Below are 19311 nucleotides of genomic sequence, written 5' to 3'. Positions count from 1 at the left end.
TTTTTTTGTTATCAAACTTATTTTTTCATACGAATTAATATTTTTAGACTATCAGACAACTGCTTTTCTTTGTTATCTACTTTTTTGAAATTTGCAACTTTTTTAACCGAATCTTATACAAATATTATCTACTAGATCCCACCGCAGGATTACTTCGTTGAAATTTTTTTTTGATGAAACGAAAATTTTATGTAGGTATATTTCCGCACGCGGCTCCGCCCGCGTTTTCAAAGAAAAACCCGCATAGTTCCCGTTCCAGTGGGATTTCCGGGATAAAACCTATCCTATGTGTCAATCCAAGTCACCCTCTATATGTGTGCTTAATTTCATAGTAATCGGTTCAGTAGTATTCGCGTGAAAGAGTAACAAACACACGCATACTGACATACACATCAATCCTCACAAACTTTCGCATTTATAATATTAGTAGGATAGGATTGAAATATGTAGGTACTACAACTTCTGAAGTGAAACTTTTTTAGGCGCGTTGAGACTAAAATTTCAAGGTCGCGTCATGGCAATACCGTCCCGTCATGGAGCAAGGCGACGATTTTGGCATATTCGAATCTTGTCAAAGAAGTTTCACTTCTGACACGTGTGCTCGACACATGCTGTTTTTTTAAACGTTTTTCACATGACCTCAAAATTTATGTGATTAAATCGAAAAACTTTTTAATCAAGAAATACATATTAAAATAAATAATTAGCTAGTACCTACGATACATAAAAATTAAAAATGTTAGCATATCGTCGAAGTTTTTAGGGTTCCGTAGCCAAAATGGCAAAAACGGAACCCTTATAGTTTCGTCATGTCCGTCTGTCCGTCTGTCCGTCTGTCCGTCTGTCACAGCCGATTTACTCGGAAACTATAAGTACTACAGTGATGAAATTTGATGGGAATATGTGTTGTATGAACCGCTACAAAAATATGACACTAAATAGTAAAAAAAAGAATTGGGGGTGGGGCCCCCCATACATGTAACTGAGGGATGAAATTTTTTTTTTCGATGTACATACCCGTGTGGGGTATCAATGGAAAGGTCTTTTAAAATGATATAAAGTTTTCTAAAAAACATTTTTCTTAAAGTGAACGGTTTTTGAGATATCAGCTCTCAAAGTCGTAAAAAGTATGTCCCCCCCCCTCTATTTTTATAACTACGGGGTATAAAATTCTAAAAAAAATAGAGGTGATGCATGCTAATTAACTCTTTCAACGATTTTTGGTTTGATCAAAGTATATCTTATAGTTTTTGAGATAGGTTGATTTAACTGTAATTTTGGTTAAGTTATTGTGCTTACACTGAAAACGATGGCTGAACCTTATAAGATAGATCAAAAAATATACTACAGTATTGTACACCTTTAAAAATCCGCGATGATATAAAATCTTTATAATGTAGGTACTTTTTACGAGAAATATTAGCTTATTCAAGCAATACGCCATTAATCCTTATCCAGTAATGTACCTTAAATACATTGTGCATTTGAATTGTATAACCACTAGAGGTGAAACTCACCTGGATAATATATTTGGTAATTTTAATTGTGAAGCTGGTGTATATACTTCTTTATTCAGTTATCACAAGCCGATTTGGGCACGCCTATAGCACGGAATATTTATAAATACATATATAAAATTAATATTCATACATAAAAGTACAAGGCAAAATATCGGGAGAGTTTAGGCTCCATTCACCAGGTGTATAAATTGACATAATAAGTTTATTATATTTGCTGCTACGGAACCCTTTGTGCGCGAGCCCGACTCGCACTTGGCCGGTTTTTAATTATTCTAAATGCCAGTTATATTTACGATATTTTTTTCACAGATTATGCTATCAGTAATTTATTATGTGCGCTCGAGGATATTTAAATTGAAAATAGATTAAGTAATTTTATTGTTTAATTTTGGTGATTTTGGAATTATTGTATACTGCTTTACATTCACTGTTAGTTAGTCCATAAGAGGAATGCGCAGTTATAATATTAGTAGGATAGGATGGAAATTTTCGATGGGCCCTACTTGTAATACTTAGGTACTGGCAAGTTTTGCTGAAGGGAAATATTCCTTTATTTTTAAAAAGAAATAGAACTGCATTCCAAGATTTTCGAAAATTCTCTTGCTACTACCGGGAATCGAACTAACTAAAAATTAAACAGAATTAAATTTCACTCTTCAAATCAACACAAATCTAGGTCTTAAGCTAGTATTTCCTACACTATGCCGGCAAGAAATCATGAAGTTGGTCTTTTAAAATCACATTATCTATTTTTAATTACATATTATTATTATTATAACTAAAATACTTTTAAAATGTTACATACACCACCGTCTAGCATACCTACTCAAACTCAAACTCAAACTTAAACTCAAACTCAAACATTCATTTATTCAATTAGACTACTATTTAGTAGCACTTTCGAATCGTCATTACATAATTATTTTTAACATTTACCAAAAAATTTCATTTTCGTTTGGGTTGCCTGGCAGACATCGCTGTAGCAATAAGGTCGCTTGTTAAATACTACTATTTACTAAATTGTTCATTCATTCATTGTTCCAGCTATTCATCAGCAGTGGAGTATGGACCATGTTCTTTATAAGTGGTATGAATATAGGAGCTCCTACAGTAATAGTGCCACAGTTACGGAGAGAAATAAACGATACCGCGGTGTTTGGGGAAGAAATGGCCAGCTGGTTATGTAGGTACTATTTATTTATGTATTTGTTCATTCATTTCATTTCATGTTTTCGTTCATAATTATTCATTTACTGTTTACCTATTTATTTCGCCCGCTTTGTCTTCGCCCGCTTTGTCTTCGCCCGCTTTGTCTAAAACCTAATAAATTATAAACTTAAACCTTCCTGTTGAATCACTCTATTTATTTAAAAAAACCGCATCAAAATCCGCTGCGTAGTTTTAAAGATTTAACCATAGAAAGCGCCTATGTTTTTTACTATGTGGTGATAAGTTGCTAAAACCGCAGATAATATAATACTATACTACTACTAAAACATTCCTCGATAAACACTCTACTATCTATTTAAAAAAACCGCATCAAATCCGCTACTCAGTTTTAAAGATTACAGACAGACACACAGACGGCGGAAAGCGACTTTGTTTAAAATCAGTTGAAAATAATTAAAAATTCTGTAAAAAATTCTCTATAAATAATAAATAATCTTTTAGGTTATTTACTTCTTTCGCAATCAAGTATTTTTCAATTCATTTTCATGAACGATATTATCTGGTTTATTACTAGGTACTTAGGAAAATAATTACTGCAGTTTTAAATTGAAATTGAAATTTCAAATCCATACTCCATACTGTTATTATAAATGCGAAAGTAACTCTGTCTGTCTGTCTGTTACTCAATCACGCCTTAACTACTGAACCAATTTGCATGAAATTTGGTATAGAGATATTTTGATACCCGAGAAAGGACATAGGATAGGTTTTATCCTGGAAATCCCACGGGAACGGGATCTATGCGGGTTTTTCTTTGACTGCGCGGGCGATGCCGCGGGTGGAAAGCTAGTTAATTATAAGTATTTATTTGCAAGATTGTGGTTACAAATAACAGATAGTTTAATATTATGTGTTTTATAATACTATTCTATACTATACTATTACTATTCTATAATTAAAATAAATCTGTAGAAGGGTCAATTCTGTACATTGAAAATATTGAAAAAATAAATAGCAGGGGGTGTTACTGGATCGATACCAAACCCAAATATGTGATTAAAAAATTTTTTGTCTGTCTGTCTGTCCGTCTTTCTGTCTGTCTGTCTGTCTGTCTGTATGTATGTGAAGGAATCACGTGAAAACTAACGGTTCGATTTCGATGAAACTTGGTATAATTATACCTTATTATCCTGGGCATAAAATAGGATACTTTTTATCCCGGAAAAATACGTAGAAAAAAAATAAATCTTAATTTTTCTTAATTTTTCCGCGCGGACGGAGTCGCGGGCGGAAGCTAGTATTATAATATTAGTATAGATAGTTATCTATAACTACTAATATTATATTACTATACTAAATTTGAATTTCAATTTAAAACTGCAGTAATTATTTTCGAGTATTATAGTAATAAACCAGATAATATAATAATATTTTTCATGAAAATAATTACCATACTGAAAAAGGCTTGACTGCGAAAATAGTACATTAAAAGATTATTTTTTATTGATAGAGAAACTTTTACAGAATTTTTAATTATTTTCAACTGATTTTAACTACATAATTATGTAAGAGAACTACCTAAACGTAATTAGGTACATCATGAAGGTATTAACATAACAATTTTTTTTATATACCTAAGTATGTATTGAATAATAATAAAACCTTGCGACATTTACACAACATTTAATTTTATTTACAATTGCTTTTATTTTTATTTTTTTCATAATATGTACACTGCCACTGTCAGGGTGTCAATATGGTGTCCACTGAAAATCAGTGGAGAATCTAAGTGTCTATATGTCCTTAGATTCTCAAACCACTGAGTGGATATTACCCATTTTGTGCCGTCGTTGTAACTAGTTATAAGTTAATTTTATTTATTTTTTATGTATTAATGTGCATCGGTACAAATAAATATATTTTTTTTTCTTAATTATTATCAATTTAATTGAAATCTTTCTACAGTTAAAAAGAACATTAAAACATTGAAAACTAATTAAACATACGGTGATAAAGAAAAAAAAGAGCGTGTGTGAAAATATGGGAATCGAACCCACGACCTCTGGCTTGGAAGGCAGGGCCACTACCAACCAGCCAAACGGCTAGTCATGTTTTTTTTATATTTTGTACTAGCTTCCGCCCGCGACTCCGTCCGCGCGAATGTCGGTCTTCGCGTGGATGGTTGATTTCTCCATTTTGAGTAATTCTGACAATGACATTAAATATCGATTGTATCCAAATACGACTAGGCCTATAATATAATAATACGCAACGTATGTTCGCGGTTCTACTGAGTACAGAACAAAGTCTATGGATAAAACTGAAAAATTAAGATTTATTTTTTTCTACGTTTTTTCCGGGATAAAAGTATCCTATTTTACGCCCAGGATAATAAGGTATAATTATACCAAGTTTCATCGAAATCGAACCGTTAGTTTTCACGTGATGCCTGAACATACAGACAGACAGACAGACAGACAGACAGACAGACAGACAAAAAAATTTTTAATCACATATTTGGGTTTGGTATCAATCCAGTAACACCCCCTGGTATTTATTTTTTCAATATTTTCAATGTACAGAATTGACCCTTCTACAGATTTATTATATGTAGGTATAGATATCTAGTAGTAAAATAGTAATAACTAATAAGTATAGATAACCTTTTTGTTTCAGATTCCGTCTTCGGCTTCGCAGCTGTACCCTGGGTAGTCATCATGCCAATATTCATTAGATTCTTCGGCTGCAAAATCACCTTCATCGCGATTGGTGTAGACATATTAATAACTTACATCATTTTCTGCACAAGCACCAACCCTTTACAAATATTAATTTCCGAAATAGTTTTCGGCTTAGCATATGCTGGAAATCTGATAATTGGCATTTATGTTATTTCAGAATACACTAGTCCTAAATATCGAGGTATGTTCTTGACGATAAAGTCAGCAAGTCTTTTCTGGGGTGTGTGGTGTTCTAATGCTATAGGAACCTTCTTGCATTGGAAGTATATAGGCATTGTAGGCGGAGTTTGTTGTATCTATTTATTCGGTTGTTTCTTCTGGATCGAGTCACCGTATAGACTCGCTGTGAAAGGTAGATTTGAAGACTGTAAACGATCTCATAGATGGTTGTTTGGTTCCAATACTGAGGCAGAACGGAACTTAGAAAAACTTTTACTATCTGCTCAGGGATCGAAGAAAGAAAAATGGACATTTGGCAAAATGCTCGCAACGGTATCTGCTAGGGAATTTTTGATGCCTGTTATGTTGTCCTTTGTGCTTTTAGCCCAGTATAATTTGACTGGTAAATTCGTATGTGCCATATATTCTATAGATATTATAAAGAAAATAACTCAAAACGAAACGGCTGCGTACACTGGCATGTTAATTTTGGACGGTGTGACAGTTTTTTCAACATATTTCGGTTGTTTCATGTCCAAATTGTATAGAAGAAGGACATTGTATTTGACTACATCTTCTATAGGTATAATCTTTTTGATAATTATTGCGGTTTATTTATATCTTATTAAGCTTGGTTTAATTGTCGAGAACAATATTCTATCTATATGTTTGTTAATGTGTTTTTCACTGCCTATTAGCAGTGGTCCGATGATTTTAAACACTTCAATTATGGCTGAAATAGTACCGCTTAGATTTAAAGAAGTAGCCGTGTTGATAACGTCGGTGTTCTTTTATTTTTTAATAGCTTTTATGCTGAAAGTTGCGCCATTTTTGTTTAAAAATTTGGGTATGCATGGCACGTTTTTATTTTACGCAGTTTCTAGTTCAATTTGTACGCTGATTCTGTATTTATTCTTGCCTGAGACGAAAGATAGGTCTTTGCAAGAGATTGAAGAGTTGTTTAAGAAAAAATAACAAATATTTATGACAATAGGAAATGAATCCTACTATCCTATTAATATTATAAATGCGAAAGTTTGTGAGGATGAGTGTGTGTGTTTGTTACTCTTTCACGCAAATTCTACTGAACCGATTACAATGAAATTTATCACACATATTATAGAGGGCAACTTGGATTAACACATAGGATAGGTTTTATCCCGTAAATCCCACGGGTACTGCGGGTTTTCCTTTGAAAACGCGGGCGAAACAGCGGGCGGAAATCTAGTACTCCATGACGTGACGATATTGCCATGACCTTGAAAATTTACTATCAACGCGCCTAGTAGTTTCACTTCAGTAATTTATAACTTAGAATAGATATTTTGCTCCACTATAGTGTCTTATTTATTCAATTGTTCAAATAATAGAAATATTATACTTGTAATTTTAAGGTATTACATATTGTATAAGGTAAAACACATTGTTCATTATTAAATAAATATTTTTAGAATGTGACCTTTTAATTCATGATCCGATAACCCTACTAATATTATAAATGCGAAAGTGTGTGAGGATGGTATGTGAAAATTATCTTTCAAGCAAATACTACTGAACCGATTACAATGAAATTTAGCACACAAATAGAGGGTATTACCATGACACAACCACAACCTGAAATGTTACTCTCAACGCGCCTAAGGCCGGTTGCAGAGCTTCACCGACCATCAGTGCGTACGTCAGTCGCGCTTGTTATGTATGGAAATACGCGTGAGTATGGTCGGTCTAGCTATGAACAGTTTTATGAATTTCCATACATATGACAAGCGCGACTGGCGTACGCACTGATGGTCGGTGAATCTCTGCAACCGGCCTTAGAATTTTCACTTCAAAAACACGATGAGTCAGTGAGATGGAATGATTCAACTATCGTGAGCAAAACGGAGACAACTGAAGTTAATTATGCTTATTAGCCACACTAAGAGCGTTTTTCCACCAATAATGTGCGAGAATAAGTAGCGAGGAATGTGAACCAATCATATCGCTTCATTTAGTTTGAGAGCATTTGAAGCGATATTATTGGTTAGTTACAAACACATTCCTCGGTACACATCCTCGCATATTATTGGTGAAAAAGCACCCTTAAGCTAATAACCTACCTTGAATTACTTACAATATCATCACTACATAGTATAAAACAAAAGTCGCTTTCTCTGTCCCTATTTCCCTATGTCCCTTTGTATGCTTAAATCATTAAATTACGCAACGGATTTTGATGCGGTTTTTTTAATAGATAGAGAGAGTCAAGAGGAAGGTTTTAGTATATAATTTATTAGGTTTAAGACAAAGCGGGCGAAGCCGCGGGCGGTAAGCTATTAATTGAATAAAAGTCACAAAGGTAACTATAGTTATTTATTTAAAACTCAACATCACATACTTCGTACACAAATCGTTAGCTTATAAAAATATTTTGTAAAAAATTCCTTACGACTACAGTAAATATTCAGTTATATTTATTTATGTTATAAACAAACTTATTCTATACATTGGTTGGATCGTTCTTGTGATATTTGCGTAAGAAATAATTGTAATAACTATTAACTATACAAAAATAGCGTGGATAACACTTAAAAATAACGTTAAAATTTCATTGCTTTTTATTTAAAATTCATATTTTCATTCAATCGATTAAAAATATATAAATTGGGCGCCAAAACTACGCCATCTTGTTTTTTAAATTGTCATACACCGAATGACACTTACAATAAAAAAAAACGACAAACAATTTTTCGGACGAATTTCAAATATACAAGTGATAACTGCGTTACTTCAAACTTGCACTTGCAAAAATGCCCATAAAATAAAAACTACTGGGCTTATCCGAATAAAATTTTTATGGGACCAATTCGACGCTATCCCGCATCGAACAAAAAAAGAATCACGTAAATCGGTTCAGAAACCTCGGAGTAATCGGTGTACATACATAAAAAAAAACATACCGGCCGAATTGATAACCTCCTCCTTTTTTTGAAGTCGGTTTAAAATATCTGAGTAAAATATAATTAAATTCATTATAATATAGTGCCGTGTTTGTCAAAAAAAGTAAATTAACAATGTTCTTAAATCATTTTGAAAAAAATAGACCTAGAAAACGCTGAGAAAGAATATCAACAAAATTTGGCTTGTAATATTATAGTTATCTATATTTTAAACAGAATAATGAATGTAGTATTATGTATTTGGGTTTTATAAGAAACGAGGGTAATTTGAAATGAAAACTAGCCAAGTGCGAATCGGATTCGTGGACAGAGGGTTCCGTAAAAACTTGTTTTTATTATAAGTTGTCACTTTTAATTTTTCTTTATATGTGCTATAAGACGTTTCTTCGTACCAACCAAATTTCAAGTTTCTTTGTTCCAGGACTATTTGTTTGAATAATTTTATGTTTTTTTAAACTACCCTCTTTAAAAAAACTCAAAAACATGTTATTTAACTTTGTAAGATCTGCGTGAACTCACGTTTCATGAGGTTTTGCTAAGTTACAACTTACAAACTAAGTTATTACTTAATAAATGTCCAAAAACGGAGCTTAGAGGCCATTTGACGTTTAATTTTAAAGAAGACATAACTTTAACTTCAATAAAAACATTTTACATAATTATTGTAAACTATTCTTTTTCCTATATCAAAATGAGGTCTATTAATTTCATATAGGTACTTAAATTTTTCTGTTTACTGCGTACATTTATGTTGTATTTAAAACACAATATAATATTGAAACTAAAAATTGTTATCAATAATATTAAATCAAAATTATGATAAAACATTATTAGTTAGTATATATTACAATAAAATTATATTACACAGATACATATAATCTTTTATGTGTTTGTACCAATAACCTTTGAAATTACTGAACCGATTTTGATAATTCTTTCACCAGTAGAAAGGTACATTATTCTTGTTTAAAAATAAAGATATTTTAATATATAAATAAAGATATTAAAATATATAAATTTTAGTACATATTATTGTAATAAGCTCCATTTTTCGACAGAACTAACTATAAAAAATTCGTAAGTCTGCATATTTGGTCTGTACATATAAATGTCACGACGGATTGTCTATCTCTTTCACTCTTGTATAATTTGACGTGATATAGAGCGAGACAGATATACAGGCAAATTATTAATTATAAATTTTTTTACATTTGAACAATTCATGTATACAGTATATAATAAACATCATTTGTGTAATATTTTGAAATAAATATAATTTTAAACAATTTAACGGGTTTAAAACTTGATTAAATCATATCTCACTTAATATTAAAAATATGACATGGTTTTTCTTCACTTTCCTTACAATTTCAGTGAGAACCGAATCTGAAATAATTTAAATAATTTATTTATTAATAAACTAATATTTTACAACAGTACTCCTAGTACTGTATTTCTTAGAATTCTTTCACGTAAAAACGACTATACCGATTTAGATGATATACAGATAGGTTTGTCTTGAATAATAAATATATTTTTTATCTTAATACCACGCGAGTGAACCCGCGGGATGAAGCTAGTTGAACTTTATTATATCTTCTTTAATATAAAAATCATTTGCAAAATGTGTTGGTAAGAGCATAACTCGAGAACGGCTGAACCGATTTTGTTAATTATTTTTTAATAATATTCCTTGAAGTACGCGAATGGTTCTTATGGAGAGAAACCGTAAACATGTACCACGGGCGAAGCCGGGGCGGACCGCTTGTATATGATATATTTTAAATGTTTTAAGTGAAAAAATCACGTTTTAAACCCGTTAAAAGTTTCAATAACAACGAATCTTTATGAAAATATTAAATATTGAATCCATAATATATACCGTCGTGTAGAAATATATATGTATTTGTATTTATACATCAGGCACAATCATTCCGGTTCCTTCTTTATTTTCAAATCTAAAACTCCATCTGAAAAATGAAAGAAATATTATCATAATTTCTTAACAATATTTGATATTGTTATTAAATTACCTACTAATATTAAAAACGCGAAAGATTAAAATAATGTATGTATGTTTGTAACTCTTTCACGCAAAACAGCTGCTCTGAAATGTATGAAATTTGGTATAGTGATAGATAATTGTCTGAATTAGCACATAGGTTACTTTTACTGCTGTAAAACATCACATTCCTACGGGAATTTCCACGTTTTGTTCTCAAAAGAATTACGCGGACATAGTCGCGGGCAACAGCTAGTAAACATAAAACTTAAAATCCACACTAATATTATAAATGCGAAAGTAACTCCGTCTGTCTGTCTGTTACTCAATCACGCCTAAACTACTGAATCAATTTGCATGAAATTTGGTATGGAGATATTTTGATACCCGAGAAAGGACATAGGCTACCTTTTATTGCGAAATATGTACCACGGGCGAAGCCGGGGCGGACGAAAATAGAGTTTCTTATCGGTAAATATTAAATCATGCAATTTTTGTGTTACAGCATACAAATGCTATCCTAATCTTCTTAATATATATAAATCTCGTGTCACAATGTTTGTCCTCAATGGACTCCTAAACCACTTAACCGATTATAATAAAATTCGCACACTATGTGCAGTTCGATCCAACTTGAGAGATAGGATAGTTTTTATGAAAAAAAACGTAAACATGTAGGTACCACGGGCGAAGCCGGGGCGAACCACTAGTAATATTATAAATGAGAAAGTTTGTGAGGGTGGATGTATGTGACTGTATGTATGTTTGTTACTCTTTCAACCGCACAGTGCCCGTGTTAATCCAAGTTATCCTCTATATGTGTGCTAAATTTCATTGTAATCGGTTCAGTAGTATTTGCTTGACAGAGTAACAAACACACACATACACATCCATCCTTACAAACTTATAATACTTTTATAATATTAGTAGGATATATTATTATTTTGGATATTTTTATATATTACTAGCTTTCCACCCGCGGCTTCACCCGCGCAGTCAAAGAAAAACCCACATAGCTCCCGTTCCCGTGGGATTTCCGGGATAAAACCTATCCTATGTTCCGGGGTAAAAAGTAGCCTATGTCCTTTCTCGGGTATCAAAATATCCCTATACCAAATTTCATACAAATTAGTTCTGTAGTTAAGGCGTGATTGAGTAACAGACAGACAGACGGAGTTACTTTCGCATTTATAATATTAGTATGGATTAGTTTTAGATAATAATAACTTACCTTCATCAGGTTCGGTAAAAACGTATGTAATCCGTCGTGGCGCGGACTGTTTCCTACCGTGACTCTTTTTCTTCGACAGATTCAATACTTCCTCCCCAGTACCAATAAAAACAGTTTTAGCGCACACCCTTTCTTTTTTAAAATCATCTTTAGTCTCATTAAAGTATATATCCTTTCCGTCTACATTAAACACATCCATTTGTTTATCATATATGTATAGATGTTCGTCCATTTTGTATTTGTCGTCCATTTTGTATTTGTCGTCCATTTTGAATTTATCTTTTTCCTTGTAAATGTGGTTTACACTTTGCTGAACTAGTTTGTCGATACGACATTCGAATACTTGTGATTTTATATATGGGTCTGGTTGAGGAGATTCTATTATACGTTCTGGCTCGATTTCTGGCACTTTGCATGTGTCTGATCTGTCTTGTAGGATCTGAAAGTTTAAATCGAATATATTAAGTTATGTTACCACCTCCTTGGTACAGTGGTTGACGCGTGAGCGTAGAACGAGGGGTCCTGGGTTCGATTCCCGGTGGAGACGAAAGAAAATTGTCTCGGTCTGACAGGACTCAGAAGGCTGATCACCTACTTGTCCCTAAAGAAAATCGATCAGTGAAACAGATGTATAATGCATCTGCCCCTTACCCCACTAGGGGACATGGGACTTCACTATAGTAAGTTATGCAAGTATTCATGTGGGACATATTGTAATTTTTTTAATAAGTGGCAGTGGCTACAGATTTTAAAATATCTAAATATAGCATTTATGACGAGTGTTTTTAAAAGTTTATAATAAATTCTTAATTTGTTTCCAGTTTGTGTTAAAATAACACATTGAAATAAGACCTTTGTTTAAAGAGAATAAAACATAGTGAAGAAAAAATCAATACTACATAATAAATATTATTTCATTAACACCACACATGATTAAGTATGATGGTTAACAATTAAAAAGATAAAAAATAATATCGAATCACACACACACACACACACATCCGTCTGTCCCTCCGTGAAGTAAAGCCATCACGGCCATCCCACGGGCATATGGACTCGAGAAAGAGGGTTGTTTGATTTGGTATGGACCATGAGACCATGATTGAGACCGACATACATCGCAGATCTAGACCTTCCCCCCTAGCCAAGTGGCTTTCTATTAGCGTAGCGTTCAATAGAATAGACTACGAATGTATGTGATTGACGTAGGCTGTAGATACGTGTATAGGCTAGTGCTAGGGGGGCTGAGATACTTAACGGTATTTATCCCGCTATAATAAAAAAACACACACACTCACCCGCAGTATATAAGAGCGCAGTGTGACGCAACGGCTACGAAGTTCGCTTCGCTTCGCCAGCAACACGCGTCGCTCTGAAAGCGTGTCGTCACGGCAAGCTCTTACGGCACGTAGTTCTCGTGTGAGACGGCGTAAGTTTTCCATACTGCGGCGTCGGCTGTTTTGTGATGCTAGCTGTGTGAGTGAGATTGTATGTGTGAGACAGTATGTTAATAAGTACTAACAATCGGTAAAGAAAGTTCATTAGGACGCGACTCTATACTAATATTATAAAGCTGAAGAGTTTGTTTGTTTGAACGCGCCAATCTCAGGAACTACTAGTCCGATTTGAACAATTCTTTAGGTGTTAGATAGCCCATTTATCGAGGAAGGCTATAGGCTATATATCATTACGCTAGTCACTTAGTAGACCCGACGAGCTCCTGCCTTTATCGTTGCAGAGTGTGTGCGGCGGGGGCTGCGCTCATTCAATAGGCAACGCGAGGAGGGCGACAGACTGTTGTGGCTGCAGTCTGTCGTAGTGCTAGGCATGCGCGTAGGGTAGTTCGCGACTACATACGAGTAGATTGCCAATGGCAGGCGCGCGAGGGGTACTGTGAGCGTTCCCACCGGAGATCCCGGGATCCCCTCTTTACTTGCGCGGAAGTAGGCCACCGTGAGGTTTTAGTCAGTATGAGTCTGACATAACCGTGCTGCTGCCCCCGAAGAAGCCGGTATTCATGAGAATTTCCTCACGTTAAAAAAAAAAATATATCATTACGCTAAGACCAACAGGAGCGAAGCCACGCGGGTGAAACCGCGAAGCGCAGCTAGTTGACATTGAATCTTATTTAAATAGAGCTATGGCTTAATTTGAATTGACCTTATGTTTATTACTATACAGCTATACAGCTTGTGGTTCGGTTGCCTTCTAATAAACTTTATTTCGCGAATGTGAGTCTATTACTATCTAATACAATGAATAAACAAAGCTGAAGAGATTTTTTGTTTGCTTGAACGCCCTTTTTCTCGGCAATTACATGTCCGATTCGAAAGTTTCTTTGAGTGTTCGATACTCCAATTTTTCAGGACAAAGTACTAAAGACATAACAAGACTTATTGTACTCAAACAAAATTGCCACCCTTCGAAAAATTGAATTGAATCATAACAAGACTTTTTTTTTCAGTAAATTGCAAATATGTTTAGAATGTATTCACAATTCAGTGACAGTTATTTCCCAGTGCAAGTTGCAACACAACACCGCGGTAAGCCGTGTAACACGATACCGCATCCATACTTTATCGTAACGCGAGTCGATGTGAATGGATGTGGCATTTTTGCGAATTCACTAGCTGTGTGCCGCGGTTTTATAGGCATTCATTTGGAGAAGTCTTAATTGCATTTAATAATACTATTACATTCGATATTCAGTAAAGAACAATAATATTTTTTGTCAAAAAAAATTGAGACATAGAATTACTAAGTACATCATGCTAGGATAACACTGGTCAACAATGATTTTGTTGCCCTGGATGTGAAAGTGGTTTCGAATAATTTAATGCATATTATATATAGAACTATTAATGGTTTTGGTAGATTGGCTCTAGTTTTTTTTTATCCTAATTTTCTTACTAGACTCTAAAACGCAGCATGAAATAGAAGGTATATTTGTTTTACATCATTTATTTATTACAAAGTTTTACTTATTGTTTTGTTTTAGTATTTAATTAATTCAAATGGATATAAAAATAGAGAAAAATCATTAAAACTTATGAAATAGTACAAGGAAATAGATTTTATAAGCTTCTCTTCTTAGTTAATTTTGGGACAATAGTTTTCTTATGGACCATCAGTAATCTGCCATCATGTGACGATCCCATATACCCTGATACCATTATTCCATAATTTTTACTTCTTTTTCGATGTGTTCTTCCTGTTTCTCACAGAAATTCCGCAGATTTACTGGATATCTATCCAGGAGACTGTGGGCAAAGTGTAGCTTTATGCTCGTATTTGCTCATAAAATAATGAAGTTTTTTAAACAACTGTTGTGCCATTTCTTTATAATTTGGTGTTTTAAATTAATCTTAAATTAATTAATACTATATCTCTCCATAATTTACATTCAGCATCAGTTATTAAATTTTGTTAAATTTTCATTTTTTATCAATTGTCGACACGCCCGTCCTGTAGGGCCATCGGGTATTCTTCTTATACTTCTAGATTCCCTCAAAGGCCTAAATTTTCATATTTATTAATTATTCCTAATGAATTTGCTTTGTCTAATTCTATTAATAAAAACATCAAGGGAATTTCGTATACCTATCCACTTTGCTGACCAAGTGCTACTGGGTTTCTTTAACTCAATACAAACCGAACATTGTTGTTCATAAAAATGTTTTTTTTACAGAAACCATTTATTATTCTGATATTCTACAGTCAGTTTTATAGAATAGGGTTATGTCTGAGCGAATAAATGTGCAGAAAACGTAATTCACCTAAAAATAAACACTTGTTAGTAACCCGTACTCTGAAGGGCCGTAAGAAATTTTTATATATATGAAAATCCAAATTTAAAAAAAACTAGAGCCAATTAAATAATTTTAATGATTACATTCGCAAACTGGGTACTTGAAATATATAAATCTGTAGAAATATCCAGGGCAACAAAAAAAAATTGTTTTTTTGTTGAGCTGTGTAATTTTTCTAAGCTGCTGCGGCTTTTTCATTGGATAGTCCATTTATCGAAAACGGCTATCTTTACTAATAAGTTATATTATAAAATCAAAAGTGTTTTTGTATGTTTGTCATTCTTCAACGTCACAACAAAGCTATTTTAATATACGATTGTTGTGTATAAGATAGTAAGGAGGCTAGAGAGTGATATAGGCCCTTGAGAATTTCCTTTCACTATAAGACAATAAAACTTTACATTCTAACTAATTAACCGACTTCAAAAAAAAGGAGGAGGTTATCAATTCGGCCGGTATGTTTTTTTTTTATGTATGTACACCGATTACTCAGAGGTTTCTGAACCGATTTACGTGATTCTTTTTTTGTTTGATGCGGGATGGTGTCGAATTGGTCCCATAAAAATTTTATTCGGATAGGCCCAGTAGTTTTTATTTTATGAGCATTTTTGTCTGTATTTGTAAATGTTGCAAGTGCAAGTTTGAAGTCGGTTGTTTTTAACGCAGTTATCTACTTGTATTATAACTGTGCTTGCCTGTTTGTGCCCTTCTGCTGAACCAATAAAGATGAAATTTGGTACAGAGTTAGCTTGAGACCTGAGTAAGACTATAGGATGGGTTTTATCCCGGAAATCCCACGGGAACGGGAATTATGCGGGTTTTTATTTGACTGCGCGAGTGAAACCGCGGTAGGCAGGCTAGTTGTCTATATAACATTACCCTTCCTGCCCTAATTAAAATTCAAACAGCAAGCCCAAATTATTTTATTTACTCATTTTGTTATCACTACACAGTATAAAACAAAGTCACTTTCTCTGTCCCTATGTCCCTTTGTATGCTTAAATCTTTAAAACTACGCAACGGATTTTGATGCGGTTTTTTTTAATAGATAGAGTGATTCAAGACGAAGGTTTTAGTATATAATTTATTAGGTTTTAGACAAAGCGGGCGAAACCGCAGGCGGTAAGCTAGTTTAATAAAAACCTTACCCTATTCCGTATCCTCCGTCTTAGCCCTTTCAGAAACACAAGATCATCCTCATTCAAATTCAATGACTGCACACGTTCTGAATATTTGCAAGTCGGTAGACCGGCTACGTCCTCCACTGTCATGTTGATACCGCGAGCTGAAATTTGTTATAATACTTGTTATTAAAAAAAGGGAAGTCCCATGTCCCCTAGTGGGGTCAGGGGCAGATGCATTACACATCTGTTTCACTGATCGATTTTCTTTAGGGACAAGTAGGTGATCAGCCTTCTGTGTCCTACCAGACCGAGACATTTTTTTTTTCTTCGTCTCCACCGGGAATCAAACCCAGGACCTCTCGGTGCTACGCTCACGCGTCAACCACTGTACCAAGGATACACTGTTAATAAAAAGTAAGGCAAAAAGGTTTTCTTCATTATTCCCTAAAACATGATTGTTATTTTATATACTTATCAATTTTTATTTAGTCTTTTTTGCACTCATAAAAGAGAGAAAATTAAATTATATGTGATACTAGCTGCGCTTCACAGTTTCACCTGCGTGGCGCCGCTCCTGTTGGTCTTAGCGTAATTATATATAGCCTGTCACCTTCCTCAATAAATGGGCTATCTACACTGAAAGTATTTTTCAAATCGGACCAGTAGTTCCTGAGATTAGCGCGTTTAAACAAAACAAACTCTTCAGCTTTATAATATTAGTTATGCTATATATCAGTTAGTTATAATATCAGTTAGCTAGATAATATGTAATAATATATCTCAATACTATTATAAAGGCGAAAGTTTGTAAGTATGGATGTATGAATGTATGGATGTATGGATGTTTGTTACTCTTTCACGTAAAAACTACTGATCCGATTACAATGAAATTTAGCACACATATAGAGGGTAATTTGGATTAACACATAGGATAGGTTTTATCCCGGAAATCCCACAGGAACGGGAACTATGCGGGTTTTCCTTTGAAAACGCGGGCGAGGCAGCGGGCGGAAATCTAGTTATTACATAATATTATAAAAATTATTGCTGCATTATCTCTTTACAATAAGCTCAAAAACTTCTCATGTATTTTTAAACAATTATAATTGTTACACATGTTTTCCTTGTTCAATTAAATTTCATTTTCTGTACCAATTTATATATAACTAGCTTTCAAAGTAAAAACCCACAAAGTCCCTTTCCTGTGGGATTTCCGGGATAAAACCTATCCTATGTGTTAATCCAAATTACACTCTATATGTGTGCTAACTTTCATTGTAATCAGTTCAGTAGTATTTGCGTGAAAGATTAACAAACACACACATCCTTACAAACTTTTGCATAATTATAATATTAGTAGGACTATGTTACTACTATATAAAATTTTTGTAAATTGATTCTAAACTAACTAACTTGACTTCTGAATAGTAGTAATAATTAGTAACATTAATGGAAGCACACTTTTTAACTTTTAATTTGATGTTTTTAAGTTATTTTAAAGAAGTTCATCAAACACAATATGTAATAAATCAGAGAGTAGGCCACAATTATAATAAATAGTTCAATCGTTTATAAAATATGTCAATGTATTAATGAACATACCTAACTTAATAAGATAGTTGAATTGAACTATAGTCTATATGAAAACAATCATTGTTTTATTTTTATCGTAATTTTATTCGTGAAAAATACAACTTTTATGCAAATACGTATTAAACGTTGTAAACAGAGCACAGGATTGCTAAGAATACAAAATAAAATTAAAACGAATAAGAATTTTTGCGTCATACTTGTACTACCTGTTGATTCCTGGAAGTTTCATATTACATCTGCTTAACGTATGCAACTTACCGTCTAATATTTCCTGGTCGTGCTGATACGACGAAGCGTTCTTCGCATTATCATCCATCCTTCATATTTAAAAGTTCAAAGTGTATGTTTTTAGAATAAATATGTATTACAACAATAAATAACTTCTATGACGATAGGTTATCCATTACACAACTGTCAACGTCAAAACTAAAGTTTTTGACATAACATTTTTTTTTGTTCAACGTTCAGTATTGCCATCTCAAATTTTTCATTACTGTAACTGGATACCAGGTAATTGGTTTATTAAATTATAAATATACTGCGGGGATATTAAAATTAAACAATTTGTAGAAGAAAATTTAGTTTTATTAAGACAACATTTATTTTAACATCAGTTAAACTGACATGTACATGACTTAAAAAACAAACAGCGCGCAGGAGCAGCACACGTGCCGCACGTCTCACTTCACCGAACGACGACGACGCAGAGATTTGCTTCAACAAAACGCAGCATTGTATCGTACGGTTACGATCTCGCGAACTTTTACCTGTGCTTTTACTACACACAAATGCAGTAATGTGGAGAACTGCGTTTTGACGTAGCAATTGGTCTACAGACACTAGAATAAAATGCTACAGTAATGGCTATTACTGCACTTTGTTTTAGGGTATCTTAACAAGAACTGCATTATTTTTTAGCACATGTTTAATACGGCGCTTTTTCTTATCATTGATATAGTTTTCATGTAAGTACTGCAAAAATCGTTAGCTAAAAAACATACTTCCGGGTACTTTTTTTATGAA

General features: G+C 33.5%; 2 protein-coding genes across 2 annotated transcripts; one reads left to right on the top strand and one right to left on the bottom strand.

The window, feature by feature from the left end:
* The first annotated feature begins 2221 nt into the window (after positions 1-2221).
* On the top strand, positions 2222-6565 carry LOC123704537 (sugar transporter ERD6-like 9). Its single transcript, XM_045652919.1, has 4 exons — positions 2222-2242; positions 2565-2703; positions 5367-5993; positions 6468-6565. Exons 1-4 carry the CDS (start codon positions 2222-2224, stop codon positions 6563-6565), a joined length of 885 nt encoding a protein of 294 aa, XP_045508875.1.
* A 2582-nt stretch (positions 6566-9147) lies between these two features.
* LOC123704570 lies at positions 9148-18687 on the bottom strand. Its single transcript, XM_045652950.1, has 5 exons — positions 18547-18687; positions 16720-16856; positions 13061-13234; positions 11763-12201; positions 9148-10499 (listed from the first exon to the last, which is right to left on the bottom strand). Exons 1-5 carry the CDS (start codon positions 18602-18604, stop codon positions 10459-10461), a joined length of 849 nt encoding a protein of 282 aa, XP_045508906.1. The 5' UTR covers positions 18605-18687; the 3' UTR covers positions 9148-10458.
* Positions 18688-19311: the final 624 nt, after the last annotated feature.

The sequence above is a fragment of the Colias croceus genome, chromosome 30 (assembly GCF_905220415.1).
Source record: "Colias croceus chromosome 30, ilColCroc2.1".
Taxonomy (NCBI): Eukaryota; Metazoa; Arthropoda; class Insecta; order Lepidoptera; family Pieridae; genus Colias; species Colias croceus.
The sequence above is the reverse complement of the archived record's forward strand: the minus strand, read 5'-3'. Positions and strand labels throughout refer to the sequence as shown.